The sequence below is a fragment of the Atractosteus spatula genome, chromosome 13 (assembly GCF_055471065.1).
Source record: "Atractosteus spatula isolate fAtrSpa1 chromosome 13, fAtrSpa1.hap1, whole genome shotgun sequence".
In the NCBI taxonomy this organism is placed as follows: domain Eukaryota; kingdom Metazoa; phylum Chordata; class Actinopteri; order Semionotiformes; family Lepisosteidae; genus Atractosteus; species Atractosteus spatula.
The window spans coordinates 34790191-34810843 of NC_142718.1; the positions used below are offsets into that span (position 1 = coordinate 34790191).

Genomic DNA, 20653 nt, shown 5'->3' on the forward strand with positions numbered 1-20653 from the left:
TACATGTTTCACTGTTAAGGCATGTAATAGGTATTTATCACCACTAAACAGGCTGTTTCACAAATAAAGTAGTAATTCACGCATTATAGGTGTTCCTATTATGAAGCATTACAGATTTTTCACATGAGTATTTATGCAGTGACTGGATAAACCCAAATAAAGATTGGCATGATCAAAAAGTATAATTTTTGCTTTTTCAAAACTCTTGTGCCAGGTACTTAAAAGACTCAGACTTCCTGTGGTTATTTTCCAGAATGTTTTGTCTGTCCTGTCCAAGATGACTGTGCAAAATAACATAACATTGTCCAGTTATAGTATTGGTTTAACCGTGAAGAATCTTTCCTGCCAATGCAACTGGATTATCTGAAGGTTGTGGGTGTTCATGTTTCACAGCGAGGATGCTTAACAATGCTGCATGTTGATTTTGGAATGACGCATTTCCACCACTGAATTATATTCTTGCAAATAACAAGACAATTAGTTTCCCCTCTGAACAGGACTTCATGTCACACAGAACACTCTGGGATTCATTAGGATCTATTCATTTTACTGTCTGCTAGACTGATTTTAGATTCAAAGAATTATAGCAAGGCCCTCTCATGCATTAACAATTGCATATCCAGAGCTATAACACAAATGAAATTCACACAGTGCTGTGTAGGTGATCTTCATAGATGACAACCAGATTTCCATTATTCCAATGAAATACACAGCAATGCTTCATAATTTAACTCATGCCCATTCCCTCCACATGTTGAATCTCAAATGTAGTTTTATAGAACACAAGTATGTATATATTATGTTTATGACAAGACCATATTTCTTTGTACTTTTCTATAAGATTATACAGTTGCTGTCAAAAGTACTCACCCTCCTTGGTCTTTTTTACATTTTTGTTGTTACAAAACTGAGAGTTTTTGCTACTGATTGACAGAACACTTAATGTTTAATGTCAGAGTGAAAATAAAATTCTACAGATCCTCCTAAATTAATTATACAGTAAATATAAAACAAAAAATAACTGACTGCATATGTATTCCCTTTGAGTCAATATTTGGTAGAGGTACATTTGGCAGAAATTATAGCCATAACTCTTCTTGGATAGGTTTCCCCAACTTTGCACATTTAGACACTGCAATTTCTTGTTTGTAAAATTGCTCAGACTCTCTCAGATTATGTGGCAACTGTTGGTGAACAGCAATTTTCAGCTCCTGCCACAGATTCTTAATTGGACTGCGGTCCGGGATACTCCAGAACATTGACTTTTTTCTTTTTCAACAACTCCAGTGTGGCTTTGGCTGAACGTTTTGGGTTATTGTCATACTGGAAGATGAATCTTTTCCCGAGTCCCATGTTTCTTGAAGACTGCAGCAGGTATCCTTGTGGATTTCTCTGTATTTTGCTGCATCAATCTTTTCTTCTATCTTTACAAGTCATCCTGGACCTAATGAGCAAAGCATCCCCATAGCATGACACTGCTATCACGCTTCACAGTAGGCATGGTGTTCTCAGGATGGTTTTCACTGTTATGCTTGCTCGCACCAAATATAGCGCTTACCTTTAAGGTCTAAAGGGTCCATTTTTGTCTCATCAGACCATAGAATCTTCTTCCACTTGGTCTTAGAGTCTCCCACATGCTTTCTGGCAAAGTGTAGTCGACATCTGATGTGACTTTTTGTCCTCTCAATGAAGCCCAAATCTGTGAGGCACCCAGGAAATTGGCGAACACCTCTTTGTGAACTCCCTGACTAGTGTACTTCTTGCCTGGAAACTCAGTTTCTATGGATGCCCTGTTCTTCACAGTTGTGCCATATTTTCTACATTTCTTTATAATGGACTTTACTGTGCTTTGGAGAATATGTAATTCTGATTGGAGCTTTTCAATAACTCTATTCCAGATTTACTTTGAAAGGTCCTTTGTCTTCATGATTTAGTTTTTGTTGGGAGCTCTACTTATTAACAGTGGGACCACCCAATGATATGTATATTTATACTGACCTCACATGAAACACCCTAATCGCACGCAGGTGGGCTCCATTCAACAACTTATGCAACTTCTAAAGACATCTGGTTGCACCAGAGCCTATTTACTGTAGGTGTGTCGTAGTAAAGGGGTGAATACATATGCAATCACTTATTTTCCATTTTATATTTATATTTAATTTAGGAGGATCTGTAGAATTTTGTTTTCACTTTTACATTATAGAGTTTGTAACACAGTAAAATGTGAAAAGACCTAGGGGGTGAATAATTTTGATGGCCACTGTAAACTAAAGAAATCCCCAAACTTTTTGAACTATAAAAAAAACTGGACTAAAAATATTTACCATTTTTTTATATTTTCTGTTGAAGGAATAAGTCAAAATCTTTCAAATTTTACAGTTCAATTTGGTTTATAAACGTCCCTCAGTTTTTCCCCTTAAATGAAGTATTAAACTGCACTTCAATTATTAATTTTGTTTGGCCCAGATTTTCAACCTTTTTCCATTCATAATAGCATAAACATTTGCTTTACTTTACCCCAAAGGAATTCAGCTTAGGTAAACGAACAATTAACAGCGTCTAGGCTGAGGGCAGTCAGGTGGAAGGAAATGACTGCCCACACAGTTAAACATGTCTGTAGGGGTGCTGGCATTTTCCCAACATTCTTTACATGCACTAGCAGCACAGATAACTAAGCTAAGAACCCCTGTAAACAGAGGTTTTACTCTCTGCTATATGATTTCAGCTAGTGAGGAATGTTGTGAGAGTATCAATTCACTACTGTTCCAATTATGACTATTTATCATATCACACCTGGCGACATTAATGTGAACATTACCATTTGCATTAAAACCTATCTACTCAACTCCTTGTAATGCCATTTAACACAGTTCTGCCATACTGGAAGTTATTATTTTATGTAAAATCTCTTTTAGAATATACATCTTATTTTGAGCTTTCTTGCTCTGTGGTCTTTTTTAGCATGACATTTTAAGAGATTTTTTACATTTCCTGTTACATCGCACACAATTACATTACAGTACCTGCCGTTAAATTCTCTGGTTTTTGACAGTTCAATTACCTCTGTTAAGAAATATCCAATAAACAGTCTCTTCTTTATTATTTCTTCAGTGAACTCATTACTTGTGGGACAGAGAAGAGAATGAAAATGTGAAGATACAGAGTATAATACAGACCTCTTGGCTGGAATGCCAAGGCGTATCTAACACAAAGAGTCTGCGCCTGTGGTAAGTCTGGAGGGGGCGAGTTCTCGCAGATACCCATGTGTTGCTCATGTGTGGGAGTTTCTGTTTTCTTTTGCAGACCCTTCTCTTCTTTGCAGTATGCTCAGGAGCGACACAAGTGCTGTTCTGAAGGAACAGTTCTCCATTTCCAGTTTCACTGCAAAATGAAGCAAGCGCACATTAAACAAAAAAAGTTGTACTTCTTGAATACGTTTACGGAAAGTGCAAACAAAATTACAGTAGTTTAAAAATTAGAAGCAAGTGCCAACATCAAATCAATGAGAAGATCAGTCAATCTTTGTCCACAGGTATCACTATTCCACTGATTAAGGAATTCAAAATTAAATGAAGTTTTATGTATAGGGGTACACAGCGGTAGAGACAGAGCCTTTGAAATGAGTGGGTCCTGGCAGTCAGCCGTGCTGAGAAAGACTCTATAGTATAGTGCCAAGAACAGCAAGCACAATAAGGGCTTCATACCAAGAGGCTGTTACTGCAGCAACCCAAGCAGACTGAAAGGGTAAACAGGGGAAAAGGGGACTCAGGGCTTCATCACAACCCCCAAAGCTGATAATCGTGTTAATCAGAACAAAAATCAACAGGAGACAAAAATATTCTTGAGAGGTTCAAGTGGGGAGCTGCGTCAGCATGAGAGTTGCAAAGGAATACGTAGAGGTTACTTCTACACAGAAAATTAGAGAGACAGAAGAACAACACAATTTTCAGCCGTGGAGCCTTCTACACATATTTTTACCTGCCTATAACTGTAGAATTAGCAATTTATTGAAACACACAGAAAACCATTAAAGCTATTTTTTTCAAACCTGCACAGATAATGAGGGTACGAGTACTACAAACACAATGTTCTGGGCAATCTAATATCAAAATACATGCCTATAAAAACAATAATAAGCAGCACCAATAGTTATGAATACCTTATGCCTCACAGTTACAGTAGGTAACATAATTTTATAACAGAGCAGTAAATGTTATATTAGTTCAAAATAGCTTAAAATCACTTGATTTTTACTCCCTGGCCTTTCCATTTGCTGAGCTTAGAGACCAGTTGTGCAGTGACTTGTCCAGGCTCATTCGAAGATCACTGCCGACACAGTGACCTTTTCTAAATGAGATTTGCCCGGCTGCTACTCTTGGCTTATGCTTTAAAAAAGTCACTAGGTTTACTCAATAAAATCACTCTGCTGTGCAGAAAATGAAAACTAGCTGCACAAATATTTAAGGCAGGAGGAACCCTTCAGACACAGCTGAAGTTCCAGTGTGTAATTTGAAGTGTATAGTCTTTTTTTGGACCTGATTTAAATATCAAAGTGTTTTATAAACATTATTCAGGTATCCTACGGTATGGTAATCTTTCACCAAGTCATAAAAGAAATGTTCTATCAATGTCTAAGCAACAAAAAGTGCAAAAACACAGAAACAAATTAGAATATTTTTCTCTAAGAAAAAAACAAGTGACATGCACATCCCACTGAAAGTCTACATGGCAACTATTCACCAGATTCTTAAAGCTATCTCATCGTTTTTCCACAATTGTATCATATTTTAGTGTTCCTCTGTATGCCTCACTATGGTATTATCATGATTTCCATATTTTACTACATTCCGCTCTGCTTTCGCCACATGAAATAACATGAAACATTTGTAAGAGCCAAATACTATACAAAACAGGAGGTAAGAGAAAGCATAAAGAATGATTTGTATCAGGGATGATACCGTAGACCTTATAGCAGCACAATTACAAGCTTGCAACAGTTGTTGAACAAAACGCCCATAGAACATAATGGTACGAAACTGTTTAATATAATCACACTTCACACAATCAACATTTCTTTACATTATCGGCACATGTCCCTTGTTTCATACCTGTGAGAGCCCCACTTTGTCTGACCTTTCCATCTGCTTGCTTTGGAGACCGGAGATGAAGTGGGAGAGAAATTTAAAGGAGGCATCAGACTGTTGACTATTTCTGTTAGCTGGGCGCTCTGTTGGCAGATATATTTGTAATGGAAAAGCAAAGATAAAATATGATTGTCAGCATAAATGCATTTTTTAATAAAGAATCAGTCATTATTTTTATTTTTCATCAGTTCAGCTCAAAAGTGAATTCTGTACAAAGACAGAGGGGATGAAGAACTGATATAATATAATATTACAGGTTCACAGGTACCAAACCACATGCAACACTTCAGCTATCTGACAATAACCTGGCTAACTAATCCAGGTCAGGAAGCAGTAACACAGCCTACTCTGAAAATTCAGACTGAGCTCCAAAAATGCTTTTGCTGGATCAGTCACTTGGTCACATCCAGTTGGACAAAAATAAATAATACTAAATGTTGACTTTTTCCCCAATTAATACCTGATTGTAGCATCTTGTAATTTTGTGTCCTTAGCATTCATGCTTTTTCCAGTACAAACGTTGACCTAAAGTTAACACTTTATAAAGGAAATCAAATAGCAGCTTTTCTGTATGTCAGATAATTAAACAACCAAAAAGAGAAAGTAAAATACTTTCCACAATTAGGATCTCTCAGCAGTATAAATCAATAGTTTTTATGGATTGTTTTCAATTATTTCAATAAATGAAAATGGATGTTTTCTATAATTACTTGATGAGAAACTCAAAAGTACACTGTTGAAGGCAGCTATACTTCCGTTACAGGGGGCTGTAGGTAGAAAGATGTACAGCTTTCTACATTGCCTTTTCTTTTCCATTTGTACTAGCTATACAATTCTACAACACAATAAAATGTCAAAATCAGCCTTAATTAAGAAAAGCTACAGATGTGATTATTATGTATGAAAAGTGCTGTATAGTACAGGTACAGGAATTACTAAAGGTGGCCACTGCTTATGTAGGCAGGTGGTCTTTCAACATGGGTGGTCTCAAATCAAATTCTCAGCATTGCTAGCCTTCTAGTACAATCTCTTAATGGTTGAAACCCAAGTTCAGTTTAATGAGAAAAGCAGAGACTGAACTTCAGCTATTAGCAAATAGAAAACATAATGCTGACAACTACAAACTGATTAATGTACATCCTATAGCACTGTAATCTGTTAAGGCTTACCTGTCTCTCTATATTTCTCAGAAGATGAGTCGGGCTGCTCGGTTCCATTTCAAAATCTAGTTCTGAAGACAAATCCTTTACCTCTGCAGGGGCTTTATTGTCTCTGGCTGTGCTCAACAGATCTGCGGTTTCTGTCAATAGCATCTGCTGAATCAGCCTGTCTGTTAAGGGCTGTGATTCCGCCAGGATTACTTTCCCCTAGAGTAACACATTTACACAAATAGGTAAAGAAACAGATTAATTAATCTTCACTGCAAACATTATTGCCACTCAGAAATGAGGAAGTTGACAATGAAAATGCCCTACCAAGGTAATCATTAAACCATTAAAGAAGGGGCTTTTGTGAGAAATGATGAAAACCGAAAACTTATTTTGAGAAAACGTTGTCTACAAGGAAAAAAAGCCCAACATATAAATTTAATGTATCTGTATCTGTATCTGACGGAAAAAAAAACATTTCTATTTTTACATTATGGTTGAAATGACTTAACAGATTTAATAACATAACATAAACGTCCTTGTATATTTATAGAAATAGTCAAGAAAAGTAAAATAGGAAGTGTGTATTGCAAAGAATCCAGTCAGATCTATTAGACTAATAAAATGTAGACTTTTCAGTATTTCTAAAAATTAAAAAACAATGCAATTTTAATTAAATATTTGGCTTCATATGATAATTTCTTTGGTGTTAAAAGCATTGTCTGTTTTACAATCCATAAGTAACTGTACCTTTGAAGAGAGTATTTGCCGGTGGAGGTCACCAAGTTGCTGGATTTTATATTCCAGTTCGGATATTCTGGCTTGAAGCCACGTCCAACGGCTGCTAATTTCAGATCTGTCTATAAGCCATCTCTGTTCACAACTGGGACTACTGTGGGGGAAAAACAGACAGAAGAACACTACAAAAAGCTGGATACAGAAATCACTCTGTACAACTTGTTGAATAACTGTAATCACAGTAAACTGAAATTACAAACAAGAAAAAGACACGGGCAGAAAAGTGCACTCTGTGATTACTGGGTGGTACAGAAGGCCGGGGTGGTTATTGAGGGATCATGAAGTCACATTCACACTGGAGGAGCATCATAAAGACATAATGTATGTCATATTCTGGCGTAATTATAGCAGTGATTGTTAGTGTACCGCAGTGAATTCGGTCACGCTGATCGTGACCTCTGCCTTTGCAGCCCGTCTGAGAGCAATCACGCTCCAATGTGTGAAGCACAGTAATTATCATCTCCTCTCCTCCTATTTCTTGAAGATTACACATCCAATTCCATTCTCCGGTGGAAAGATTTTCAGCATTGTTGAAAGTACATGGGGCAGGGCTGGAAGAGTACAATATTCTGGAGAATTTTTTTTAATAAAAAAAGCTTTATGTAGAAATAAAAGTAACAACATAAATATTTCATAAGAAGGCGGAATGGTGGTGTGAAGATTAGGACTGGAGATATAATTAGGACTTGAGCAACTTCTGCGTGGAGTTTGCATGCTCTCATGTTCACATGGGTTTTCATGACCTTTACCAGGAATAAGCATCTTTCTGATAATGGATGGATAAGAATAAATATGATTTTTTTTTTAGAATTAAACAATTAAGTGATGAAGAGCGATGCATGAAATAAAATGACATATAACACTTTTTACCCAAGTCCTATTTGTAAAGTATTAAAGGCTTGTTTTCATCTTTCATATACTATTTTAGTACTGTATACAGAAAACACCTTATATTCACATTTTGTAAGCAAACCTTCTGTAGATGGACAACTGTCACTTATGTTCATGAGCCTCAGAAGTTGGTGCAAGGTGCATGAAAGAATAGTAAAATAATTAGGTTAATTTCTACTTATTTATCTCTGCTAGAAGAAAACAGCATAGATTCTAAGAGATTTATGCTATTTGCTGAAGTAATTGTCATTTGTAATAACCGCATTAAAACCTTTACCAGTATTTTGTTCCAATTAAAAACTATAAATTACAAATCAGTCAACACATGTAAGACTACCAATAGTCTCCTGTCTGATTTAAAACTTAGCCTATAATGATATATTTCCAAAAATCTCCATGCTTTTACTTTTAATTAACAAATTTTAAACGTACTTGCAGCACATCAAGTTTCTGAAAAAGGTTGTGAACTCCCTTGATGTCAGAGAAAAAAAAAAGCCTTAAAGATCTGAACACAAAAGAAGCCATTGTCATTGCCTGTACTTATCATCAGCAAGTCTCTGTAGTGTTATTCATCATGAAAGACATTTGTATTCTTTCATTACCAAAGCTATTCAATTTACATTTAAATGAGCCTTTAGCCTCACTAAACCTGGATTGTGCAGTAGTTGTACATTTTCAATTCGTTATCCCCATTACTTGTGAGGTTATGATCAGAAACAGTGATCCAACCTTGGATTTTATATAGGAAATTAGACTTTAATTTGCATAGCATCAACGTGTCCATAATGTGCATACATTTAAATAATTATATGAAAATGTATTCAATCAATTAAATTATGATTCAGTGTGAAGTATGTATGATTTATATACCTAAACATCCAATTTTTTCCAACTAACTCAGCCCAATTACCACTTAACAGCTATTCACGATACACCGCCCTCAATTGAAATATGAAGGCAAAATGTTCCTGTAAGTCGCACCCCTCCTCTGATTTTTGAAAAACCACTTAAAGGGTGTGAAACAACAATATAAAGAATGGAATCAGGAGGGACGTCTCCATTCATTGCTCAGGCTCTTGTCTCAGCTCTGCTTGTCGGATTGCATCCTCATCTGTTTTCGTGTCAAACCTGACTGATCTACAGAAGGCTGTGACTTTTCAGGGAGCTTATTACTATTCTACGGCTGAATTGTTCGGTGTCCCTGGAAGGCATGATTTACTAAAAAGCACAAACTTGCTATTGTACTGTATTATTTTCTTTTCGAACAAGCACTGGTACTCCCCAACAATATAAAAACTGCATAAGTCATGGATTATTAATACATCATAAAGCAATTTTCTAGTAAACTTAAATTCATACTTGTAAAGAAAGATTTGGATATGAGCATTTTCAATCCAGCTTTCTGTCAACTTAAATTCATTAACAGCTAAATGACACCACATAATTACAAGGGAAACTTTATACAGAGATTGTGAAGGCAATGAAAGAATTCAGAAAATCGTGTCTGCAATGAATTGGCTTTGCAATTTTTTCTGCACCGTGTTGAAGACATATAATTACAGGCAATATAGTTAAATCAAAAAGTATAAAGCTGCAACCCTCTTCACTGTCACTGTCAAACGGTGAGCTGTTTCTGTGACATTTTTCTAATGTAAAGCATTTAAACCTTAAGGATTACACACCTCGTTACTCTAGTTCCAGATTCAATATTTAGCTTGCTATTAGCATTTTTAGAATGTTACAAAATTATTTTTAAAGACAAACTTTCAGAGATGTTTAACAGCAAAGTGTGGAATACGATGCAGAAACCTTGCATTTCACTTACTCAGGTAAACGGGTACAGTCTGTAGAACAAATAAATGATTTGTAAATTACAGCACGTTTCCATGGAGCTCCCAATTATACTGTCTTTTCTGGTAACCTTCTGCTAGCAGTTTCACGCACCAGTTACCATAGTGTTTGACTGCGACCTTGGGAATTCCATGAGCTGCTCACTTCAAACAAACACAGAAAGGTTATCTAGGCAGGCCAGTGAGAACTCTTTAAAACCACAGGCTATTGAACTCATCTTAAAGCTCCCCTCAATAAGAGAAGACATGTATCTGTAAAGAAGAGACGCAGAAGTAAATTAAGTTGGAACAACAAAACTGTATTATCTCTTGCTCATATATTCTCACACTGTATGGGTCCTGCAGCTTAAATATACCATTTCTATATAGGAACTTAATTTTAAAACTCAAATCCATATTTTAGATCTAGATTAAAATAATTATATGGTACATAAAACAGGGAAGAATTATTCACATATGTGTTTGTGTATCAACTGAGCTTCAGTTGCCTATGGACTTCTTATATTTGCACAAGACATTAGTCTTTTTAATGCATTACTTTCAATTTTACTAATCTTGCTTTCACAGTTTCCCCAATATTGTGCACGCAAGAACTTTGCTTAATACATCATAAGACTAAACCAATACTGCAACACCACCAAGATAAGAGCACAGCACTGATCTCCTACGTTGTTAGTCACTGTAGCTGCTCTCCTATAGTGTTAGTCGCTGTTAGTACCTGTTGTCACAAATCAATGTCAGGAAGTTTTTTGGAATAAAAACAAGCAGCCAAAATACCTACTGTAGCTCCACGTTTTTAGCTGCAGAGAATAATAAAAATGGACAAAACCTCATTTTCACTAGACAGCAAAATACTTCGGTAACAAAACAGTGTTACTGTATTATAGTAAACAGAGCATCACATGGAGAATCCAGGAAGGTTTCAGGAATTTAATTCCATGATTTATGTTAATTCCCAACGCACCAACACTAACCCTTGAAGCTATACAATACCTGGTACTCCTTCTGATCCTGGCACACTAATTAAGAAAATACCAGCAATATTTACAGTGCAGCCATTCAATATGCCAGAAACATAACCAGAAAGCTTTGAAGGTAGAAGGCTGAGATAGAGGCCATCGTCTTTGGCACTGGACTAAAGACTAAATTAACACCTAAACAAGGTTTGAAACAAGTTTTAATGCCCTGTAATAACAATTAATGTCCAAGTTCTAGAAGTGTGCAACATGGAAAAAAGAAGCAAAAACAAAAAGATAAATAGTGTTGCTAGTTTTATATGTCTGTATACTGTACATGTAGATAGCCTTTTTTCCCCCACAAAGAACTTTTATCTCTGACAGGTCTTGAATCATTAGTGCTTGCACTTATAACCTCAGTTGAAGTACAGTAATTTGGTTCTTATGAATTTTGTGTCAGTATTTATCACATTCAATCTCTCTGATGAAAAATGGAAGGAATGATTCCCACATTATTCAGCATGAAAGGAACTGGCAGTATTGCAGATATTGCACAGGTCCCTACACGTTCAGACTCTGTCTGCCACATGATCACACTCCCATGTTGCTTTCACGTCTGAAACTGCACTGCAGGCCTACTCGTCTAATAAAGAATGTGTCTTAAAAAAGAAAAGGCTTTTCTCAAATCCACTGCCAAAATAGTAGAAGCCGACTTTGAAAAAATGTTTAAGGATGTGACAACGCGTTATCATACAGCATCTCACCTTAAAACAAAATTTATTGAAACAATTCCTTAAACGGTTACAATTAATTCATTAAAAACTTAAAGAATGGCAATGATCTCTGGCTAATTCCAGAAAATCCCAATCATGCCCCTTTTCAAAAGTCTATAAATAGCTGGACTTTTATCTTTCATGTATTGTTATTGTGAGGGCTGGAAAGTTCCAAAGCCATTTCCATTGTAGAGAAATGCCATGCCTGTCACAAGGGCATTCCAGGAGGAAAGGTTCAGTAACCTGGCAATGGAATGAGATCCCAGGAGGTTTATAGTCATTTCTCAAGCCTAGCTAACCTTAGTCATTCTAACATCCTCTCACAGGCTGAAACTGACAAAAAATATAAGATCTTTATAACTTAATATTAAGTAATAGTACTTAATAACACACTCATTTGATGCAAAAATAGTAAAGCTCCTGGTCTTTCCATAGCCTTAAGGTTGGAAACTAAATCTCCATTAGAGAAACAGCAAGAATAGTATGTTTCATCCTATTTTTCCAACTAACAATGTTTCAGCTGTGGCCCGCTAGACCGCTGTCATCAGAAAAAAACTGCAAACAAAAACCCCACAGCTCGCTATGTTTGATATTCCCCTTCTTATGTAGGAGAGTATTATATTTCTTGGTTTATTTACTCTGCCCAGGAAATTCAAACACTTTGAATATGTTGTTTCCTGACATCCATAGAGGGCCTTCATGAGAGGCCACTGCAGCACCAGAAAAACAAAAGACATACAAATCCCAAAGCTGAGGATGAGATTCCTACGGCTGCAGCTATCAGCTTGATTCCAGGAAGAATAGGAATTCACAGTCCATCTGATTTTAGGAATGGAATTTCTAAATCACTAGTACCTATAAATTACTTTGGACCAAATGACTAAAAAGGGTGTGATCTGAACTATAGCATTGCTGCATTAGTAACATATGCTATGACACTTGGAATATATTGGTTTGTAATGTATTGGTAACACGATTTATAAGATATATTGTAATATCAATGATTTCTTTGTAGACTGACCTACAGTAGATTTTTAGGGGATTGTTTCAAAAAGTTTCTGAAAATCAATTCAGCCACTTTTATTATGAATATTACAAAAATATTTACTTAAAAAGTTACGTTTGTTACTAATAAACAGGCTAATGGTAGAAAAAGAAAAAAATGAATCATGTTAGAAGGACAGCATTTTTTATTTTACTATTGTAGAAAAAAGGATCCCTATGTAATACTTTTTCTCAAGTAAAAATTGGAAAGGTAAAACCAGTATACATTTATATACAGTATGTACTGTATCTAAGAGCACAGAATTGTCCATTCACAGGGGTATGCAAAGTATACGAATACAAAACCAGAAGTCCATTAGACTAGCGTTAACTCTGACATTCTGGAGAAGGCAAATGAAAAATGTTGAGGTTTTAATCTGGACATGAGCAAACAAAGTGGAGGAAAATGATAAATTCAAGCGGGAAAAGAATTTCAGACAGTAGGAGCAACAGAGCTAAAGGAATAGGTGCCAAGTAAAACATGTTTTGACCTCAGAATAACAAATAGGCCAGAACCAGAGAATCACCAGCTGTGTATAGGACCATAACGCAACAACACAATGCACAGGTGTTTGTGGCCAGAGTTTTGAAGGGACCTGTAAATTATTTTCACAGGTATCGAGTGAGTCAGACAAAGTAAGGAGTAATATGATCATGACTATTGCTTCTAGTAAAGCTTCTAGCAGCTACCTTCTGTATCGTTTGTAGCCTATTGAAAGCACATGTCGGAAGGTCAAAGAAAAGTGAACTGCTGTAGTCCAGATGGGAGGAAACAAAAGCATGGCAAAGGCTCTGAGCATCAGATAAAGTCAGATTTTCTTATCATGGAAGTAGTAAAAAATATATATTTCACTACGGATGAATATTTGGGACTCAAAGCAAGCGAACTTTGATTTCAGTGAAAAGACAGCTGGCAACAGTTCCCTGAAATAAAAAAGGAAAGGAAATGGAGTTTTTAGGTTGAGAGTGGGATCTTACAACTAAGAATTGTGCCTGAATTACACTGGCAGGCATTCAGGCCTCAGCTTTCAAGCAATTAGACAGGTTGGTCCGTGCTGATGATTTCAGAGGAAATTCTTTGAAAAATCATCAGCATAGGAATGGAATAAAGGATGGGCAGATGACTTTTTATGGTCAGGAACAGCAAAGGGCCGACGGGAGAACTCTGAGAAAAAGCAAAATCAAGCGGGTTTTACATGGAGTTTTCACCAGGAAATAATAAAGTGAGCAGACAGACAGGAACTCATCCAGGAATGAGAAAATCCGGAAAGAAGATTATCCGAAAGATAATATTAGAGAACTATACGATCAGCTTTCAAGGTGCACTCAAGGAGACAAGTATCAAATATTTTAACAGCTGATGGGCAACACCTCATACAAGCACCTTGGATAAATGTGGAAGAACGTAACTTGAGTAAAAATGAAACAAAACAGTGGAATCCAGAGTGGGCATCTTAAGTATTAATGAGACTGATGTGTTAAATTTGTTGCAAGAGCAATGGTACATTACTACACAAAGTGAATAGGATTTTTATACCAGGGCTCAAAATGACAGGTGGAAGAAGTTAATTTCAAGAGTAGTTCAGTGGTTTCAGAAGATGTTGCAGGTGTGGGAACAATACAGGATCTCATCTGGGCCACAGAGAGAGCTTGCTGGTAGCATCTGAGATTGCCTGAAAAAGCAATCCTAAGAACAGTAAGAGGCCCCTCGTTGCTGTTCGTGTTTATGGCCAGAGGTCAATTCAGGTGTGTACTAAGGCAAGCTGAGATTAATCTATACCTGTCAACAGGGAGTTATGAAGCAACAACACAGTATATCCTACCAGGAAGGAGAGGTACTACCACACACATAGGAGGAAGAGAGAAGAGAAAAAGATAAGAATGGAGTAAGGCTACTGTGACTGTAGTGTTTCTTATCTCGCTGACGGTTTGATATCGGCTACAACGCGAAAATGATAGAGTTAGATGAGGGAATGAGAGAGTACTCTTTATTAGAGACATCAGCAAGTTCAAAACCAGGCAGGATTAGAAAATCAAACATAGGCTATGAACGTGTAGGCAAGCGAATAAGCCAGAACAAAGTAATCAACACAAGAAAGAAATTCAAAAGGAAGAGAAGATCGGGAATCAATGTGAATGCTAAAATCAACAGGATGCAAGATTATCAGGGCTAGAATGAATCAAAGCAGAATCTAGAGAGATATCAACCATAAGAGAACAATTTCACCTAAGGGGGCAACAGATGACAATAAGAGTAAAATTGTTGGGAGGAGGAAACTAAATGTTCTAATGTGTCCAAAGGAAAACTAATGTAGGCAAAGAAAAAACGAGAGGAGAATGAGAAGAATTAGACATGACAGCAGTGCCCCCACCCTGTCCAGTCAGTGTGAACTGAGCACTGGAAAGCCCTTTCTGCATTTCTTCATTCTCTACCAGTCCAAAGACCTTCACTTGTGCCCCCAAGCCCTCTTCCCTGCTCTTTATATGTAAGAGATGGTCTTTATAATACCTTACAAAGAATAGCTATTAAGCTGTAAAACCTGACTGCAAATTACAAGCAAATAAAGATTAAATTTTAAAATGGTTGGGTTTTTCTTTTGACAGATCCCAGATTCACCTCGCATATACATGTACTGAAACATAAAAGTGAAACACAGTTTCAGGAAAAAAAAAATGTTTTTTTAACATTCAATCAGGGATAGTTCAATCAAACCTAAGTTAGCCTTTGAAGAGGCAATTGAGGAAGGCAAGCAGGCATGGGATGATGACTCTTCAGCAGATACAACCTTGTGAAAAAACCCGGCTACCCCACAGTACAATAACACTCCTTTGTTCTCAGACATGAAAGAGGAAAAAAGGCCAAAATCATATCAAAAGAGATGTAATTTCAAACATTTTCTTTCCAGTTTGCTGTGCCATTCTTTTATTGAACTGATAATACTGGCTTAGGTTTTTGGTAATGTTACAATAAGAAATGTCCTCTCCGAAACAAAGAGAAATTGTCTCCGCTTCTTCTATTAATCAGCTCCAAAAGCACTGCTTTGGCTGTTGATGTTTCAAAAGTACTCTCCTGATCAGAAATCACCCATGAAATGTCATTACACATGACGGGCAAAACCTCAGCATGAAAAATGAGCTTTTTCTAGCAGTCCTTTCTTTCTAAGAAGTAAATTTTCTTTCTTTAGTGTGTTACTTATACATATAGTACATATACTGTATATCGATAAATGATTAACACTGTGAGCTGCTGGCATCCCATCCAGGGTGTACCCTGCCTTGTTGGGAAAGGCTCTGGCTCCCCCACTACCCTGAAAAGGATGAAGAAGTTTGAAAACAGATGGGTGGGTGGATGGACATCACTAACAATTGGTGAATATGCAGAATTAGTTTTGTTCTTTTGTTTTCCCTCACCAGGGGCAGTATAGCACGATGGGTTGTGGTTTTGGGTCCCCCCTGCAGAGACTGTTGTTTTACCTTGTGTGAAGTACAGTATTTTACCCCAACTGCTCCAGTCCACCCCATTGCACAAGCAGGGACCAAAACTCCTGGGGGTGATCACTGTGATGGACTGCTGTCCCATTAGGAGAGGAGTCATGTGCTCTCTAGTCCTCTTAAGGCCACAGAAACCAGGAGGCGCTCTGACCTGATGAACTGTTGTGGCTCAGATAAGGCAATTACTGTACCTGTGTTACCTAAATGCTCACAACAAACTGTCTATCAACAGCAAAGCCATTCTAGACATGTAGAATGCACTCAGATACCTTGATCGTTTAGGAACACAAACCATACATTACAGGACACAGAGATTACACCTTCAGAAAACTCAAACCCAGCATTATTACACATAGAAAAGAAACAGAAATGTCTTTAAAACAATGTAAACCTTCATCAGTACCTATTACTTACACTGGCACATTCTTTGTCTCTATTTCGTGGTCCCATTCTTCATCTGAACTGCTGTCTGTGGCTTCAGAATCCAGTACCTCACTGATTCCAGACAGCACTGCTTTAGCATAGTGGGTAAATTTCTGGATCTCTGAAGAACAGTTAGAGGGCATGGAAGTCGTCTGATTGGGATGGGAACAGCTGAGGCCGTTCCACAGACGCGTCTCTGCTTCTGAAAGATCAAAAGAGTTTTCTTCTAAAAGGCTACAAGTGTGCTCGGTTGCAGCTGAGCTGGAGGCTGTGTGTGCTCTGAAGTGATGCGCTCTGAGCCCTTGAAGCTGTTCACTGCAGTGCTTTGCTGCATGCTCCCCGAGAAGGGTCTGCAGGCGTTTTTGTATCTGGCTTGCTTGACTGACAAGAGTTTGGTGCCTGGCGAGACACTGAAACAGCTGGCTGTTAACTCCAGCCTCCTCCCCAGCTGTGCAGTCGGCAAGCGAGAGATCTCTCGCTCCTCTGAAATCCCAGGGCTGGGCATTCATGTCCTTTCTGACAATACTGCCATGCCATGCTGGTGCTCTCCCTAGTGACCCGTTTATTTTGGCCGGTGTCAGGAATGTGAAACTGCCCTTAGCTGATGACTTGCACTCGCTTTCATTCCGTCTGCGACTCTTGATCTGAGAAGAATTCAGCGCGCAGCCAACGTCCGGCATTGGTTCATGAACCAGGTGGGGGATCTTTCTCTCGCAAGCCTTTGGGATACCTCTAATTTTATGTTCGGGGATTGAGACTAAGAAAATGCTGGGATGATCAAAGAGGTTTTTTAGAGATCCCTTAAGAACTGTTGAATTGGTATCCCCGCTCTGTTTCTTGTTCAAAGACAGAAGATTTAACACTGAGCTTGAGCTTGAAAACAGGACTGTTTTGTAGTGCCCTGAAGACTGCGCTAGAGGCGACGTGAAAGGAATGTTCTCCAATTCCATAGCCCCTTCGCTGCAGACCTTCGCAGAGTGCAGGAAGGTGCGATTCAGCCAGACAGGCTCCGCCGTGCTGTCCCCCATTAGCTTCATTTGGGAGTTCAGCTCTTTCCCCAGCATGGTGGCGTCTGCATCGAGGGCGCCGGAGGGCAAGGGCGACGACAGGTGGACCCCATGTCCATCCGTGGCTGTCTCTGTCAGGGCTGGAGCCATTCGGAGTCTCCAACGTTAACACACAACAAAAAAAGGAAAAATAATCTTCATGCGTATCTCGTTACCTGAAAAAAAAAAATAACCCATGTATTTTATTTGTATGAAGGCTTTAATCATCGAATGAATTATTATTGACCTTGTCATCCATTACTAGCTACACCAGCAGAAGAGATCTGGATCATAGTCCAGTTATAGATTTTATTTACTTTTTTTTTCCTTTTTCACCTTCTGTTTGGATATTTGCTTCAATGTTGTCATGAATTCTTCACACCACTTTCATCTTAAGGTAATCCCCTGTATTCTCACAGAGGAAGTGTATATCTTTCTTGATGAAGACGTCAGGCTCTTAGGGAACTACAGTACAGTGAAGTCACTGCGCTACACAATTCCACTATACTATTCTCAAGTCCATTTGAAAAGACGGCTCTGCCCCAGACTTCAACAGCTTATAAAGATCTCTCCAATTCAAGGGCACATAGAATTGAGACTCCAGTTTATGCCTATGCTGAATGAATTTCCATGACCTCACAAAGCCACCTGTTATATGAACAAAAACAGGGAAATAGGAACTATTACAACCAGACACAAAAGCAACTTTCTTGAATGCTACAAGATGAAATGCTACAATTTAAAGACATTTAAACTAGCATTTAAATCACTAGCCTTTAGAACACCCTTGTGCTTAAGCACAAGTTTTACATAAACCAGTATTTGAAGTTCACAAACTAATCAATCAGCTTAAATTTCACAGCTTGGAGGTTCGTTAATAAGACAGGATCCTCCTACTGAATATTTAGGGGGCCATTAAACACATTTATTCTATTCACTGCTTAAACTCAAGTCAACTGTCAATTTTGCCAGTACAACAAGGAACAAGAGGAAGAGTACAAATGAGCTAAAATAAGATAAAAAAATGTGTTTTTCTTCTATTCAGTACCTTCTATTCAAGCCATTTTCAGTTACAAAATGAATAACATAAGGACAATCTCCAACTCAGTTCCTTTAACACAAAATATACTATATTATATACTAAATATTAAAATATTGTATTATATATTAAAATATACTATAAAACTCTTGTGTCATTTAAGGTCACTGAGGATCTGTTTATTTGCCTCTATTTTAATATTAACTTTCACAAAAGTGTACAAGACCAGAAGACACTGAACATTTGAGAACACGGATAAGCTATGAACGGCAAACGGCAGATTGCTCCGTTCTGAAATAAAAAAGACTTAAGACAGCAGTCGTTTATTATCAAAAACAGATATTATTAATTAATTAAAAGGCAGAAAATAAAGTGAGCTCATTTCTTGCATAAAGATAAAGAGGACGTACAGTACTAATAATATATGTGGTATAATGTCACTACAGGAGAAGCTCATCCTGAATACCAAAAGCCGTATGAATAAAACCTACAGTATATGAACCGTGTGTAAGGAAAACATTGTGACTAGAATGTAAAGCCTACAATCATAGTCTACCAAGGATAGCGCTGATGTGACGTTAGTCAAAACACGAAAACTAATTTTAATAAGTACTTGGGGAGACCTCTGGAAAAATAGAAATTCGTTACAGATGTGATTATTGGCCAAGCACCCTTTGTGACCGTGTGCGAACCTATACTCAAGTAAAACATGCAAAATAATTGCTTCTATTTGTACAGGCGCGTTTCACTCCCAAATGCTAAAGAAAATTAGGAGCAGACCCACTTGTAAATCGAAGACGCTCTAAACAGTTTTCAGAGAAGAAAATGACATACTTATGTTAATGAGTTCACAAAAGTAAAAGCCGCACTGACTGTGGGCTTGAACATTATTAACCAAGATTCAGTGTGCCCATCAGAGAGAAAAAAAAAACACGTACTGAAATTTAAAATGCCAACTTCTCCCCCAGAAGTCACGTCGCCCCATAAATATTCAAGTGCCTCCCTCGGCTGATCTGCAGAAGAACATCAACGGGATTGAGAGAAGGTAATTTTAGATGCGCTGTCACCTGCTGTGTTTGATGCTGAATGAATGTATAACCTAATTATAAGTTAACACAAACGCTCCCCAGACTGAAAACTGAAGCTCCCTCCCGCTCTCCTCCCACTCGGCGGCTCTCCAGAGTCCCCGCAGAACAGAAGAGCAACAGTCAAACTCGAAAATAACGTACTCACCGGCGTTAGGTCCCTTTTAGCACTAAATTCATGGGAGAAGTGGACTTGTGGGACTCATCCAGTCTGGCATGAGTGACCACCTTTAAAAAACCTGTATTTTAAGATAAAAAAAAGAGCGACAGGACGCTAACAAATAACAGTAACAACAGCTGCCGAAACTCCTCGCCCGTTCACTACCAACTGCCTCCAGTTCTGTCCGTCAGCGCTCCACAGCCACAAGGAGGGCGAGACTAACGGTGGGCGGGGTGCTTATGCAAATTGTGTTCCCCGGTCCCACCAATCGCAGGTCCGCAAGGACTAACGGTTTCACGAAACTGTTTCCTCGTAGGTCACCATTTCGGTTCTCATTTACCGCCAATTTTAACAGCTCCCGCTAGTTCTACTTCAGAGCCAAAATGGAACCAGTTTCACGTACCCTTCCCCCCCTCCCCACCCACCCAGAAGCCCCGACCAATCAGATAGAAAGGGCGGGAAGAGTGGGGTTGTGTATTTTTTGGTCCATGGCCATGTGGTTTTGTGTTTTGGCTGGAAAGAAGGGAGGACGAATCAGACGCTGTTTACAAGAGTGATCTGTTTCAGGCAAAGGGTGGTCACTTATTTCCATATTTCAACGAATTAGATCAACAAAGTATATTATGGAGAAAGTTACGCCGTATTCGCGGCGGTATTAGATAACATGCGAAAACAAAGGCTTTTTTGTCTGACAAAAAAATCAAAGGCCCGACTGTTACAAAGAAAGGTTTTGTGTTTTTGTGAGAGATTTTACTTTTTATGGAAGGAAAACCTAATGTTTACATATCATGGGTTTTGTGC

The 20653-nt window shown here is 38.0% G+C and overlaps 1 protein-coding gene across 2 annotated transcripts in view; it reads right to left on the bottom strand.

Annotated features, from left to right (window-relative positions):
- Window positions 1–20031, bottom strand: part of kansl1l (KAT8 regulatory NSL complex subunit 1-like) — a 31417-nt gene extending 11386 nt beyond the window's left edge. For both annotated transcript variants that reach the window (XR_016093886.1, XM_088929849.1), the window contains exons 1-6: window positions 19841–20031; window positions 16514–17744; window positions 7046–7187; window positions 6317–6514; window positions 5112–5230; window positions 3180–3384 (exon numbers count right to left, since the gene is read on the bottom strand). Coding sequence is in view for 1 of the 2 variants with exons in the window: in XM_088929849.1 (XP_088785975.1) it covers window positions 3180–3384; window positions 5112–5230; window positions 6317–6514; window positions 7046–7187; window positions 16514–17679 (1830 nt within the window). In the remaining variant the exon portion in view is untranslated. The remainder of the gene's footprint in view (window positions 1–3179; window positions 3385–5111; window positions 5231–6316; window positions 6515–7045; window positions 7188–16513; window positions 17745–19840) is intronic.
- Window positions 20032–20653: the final 622 nt, after the last annotated feature.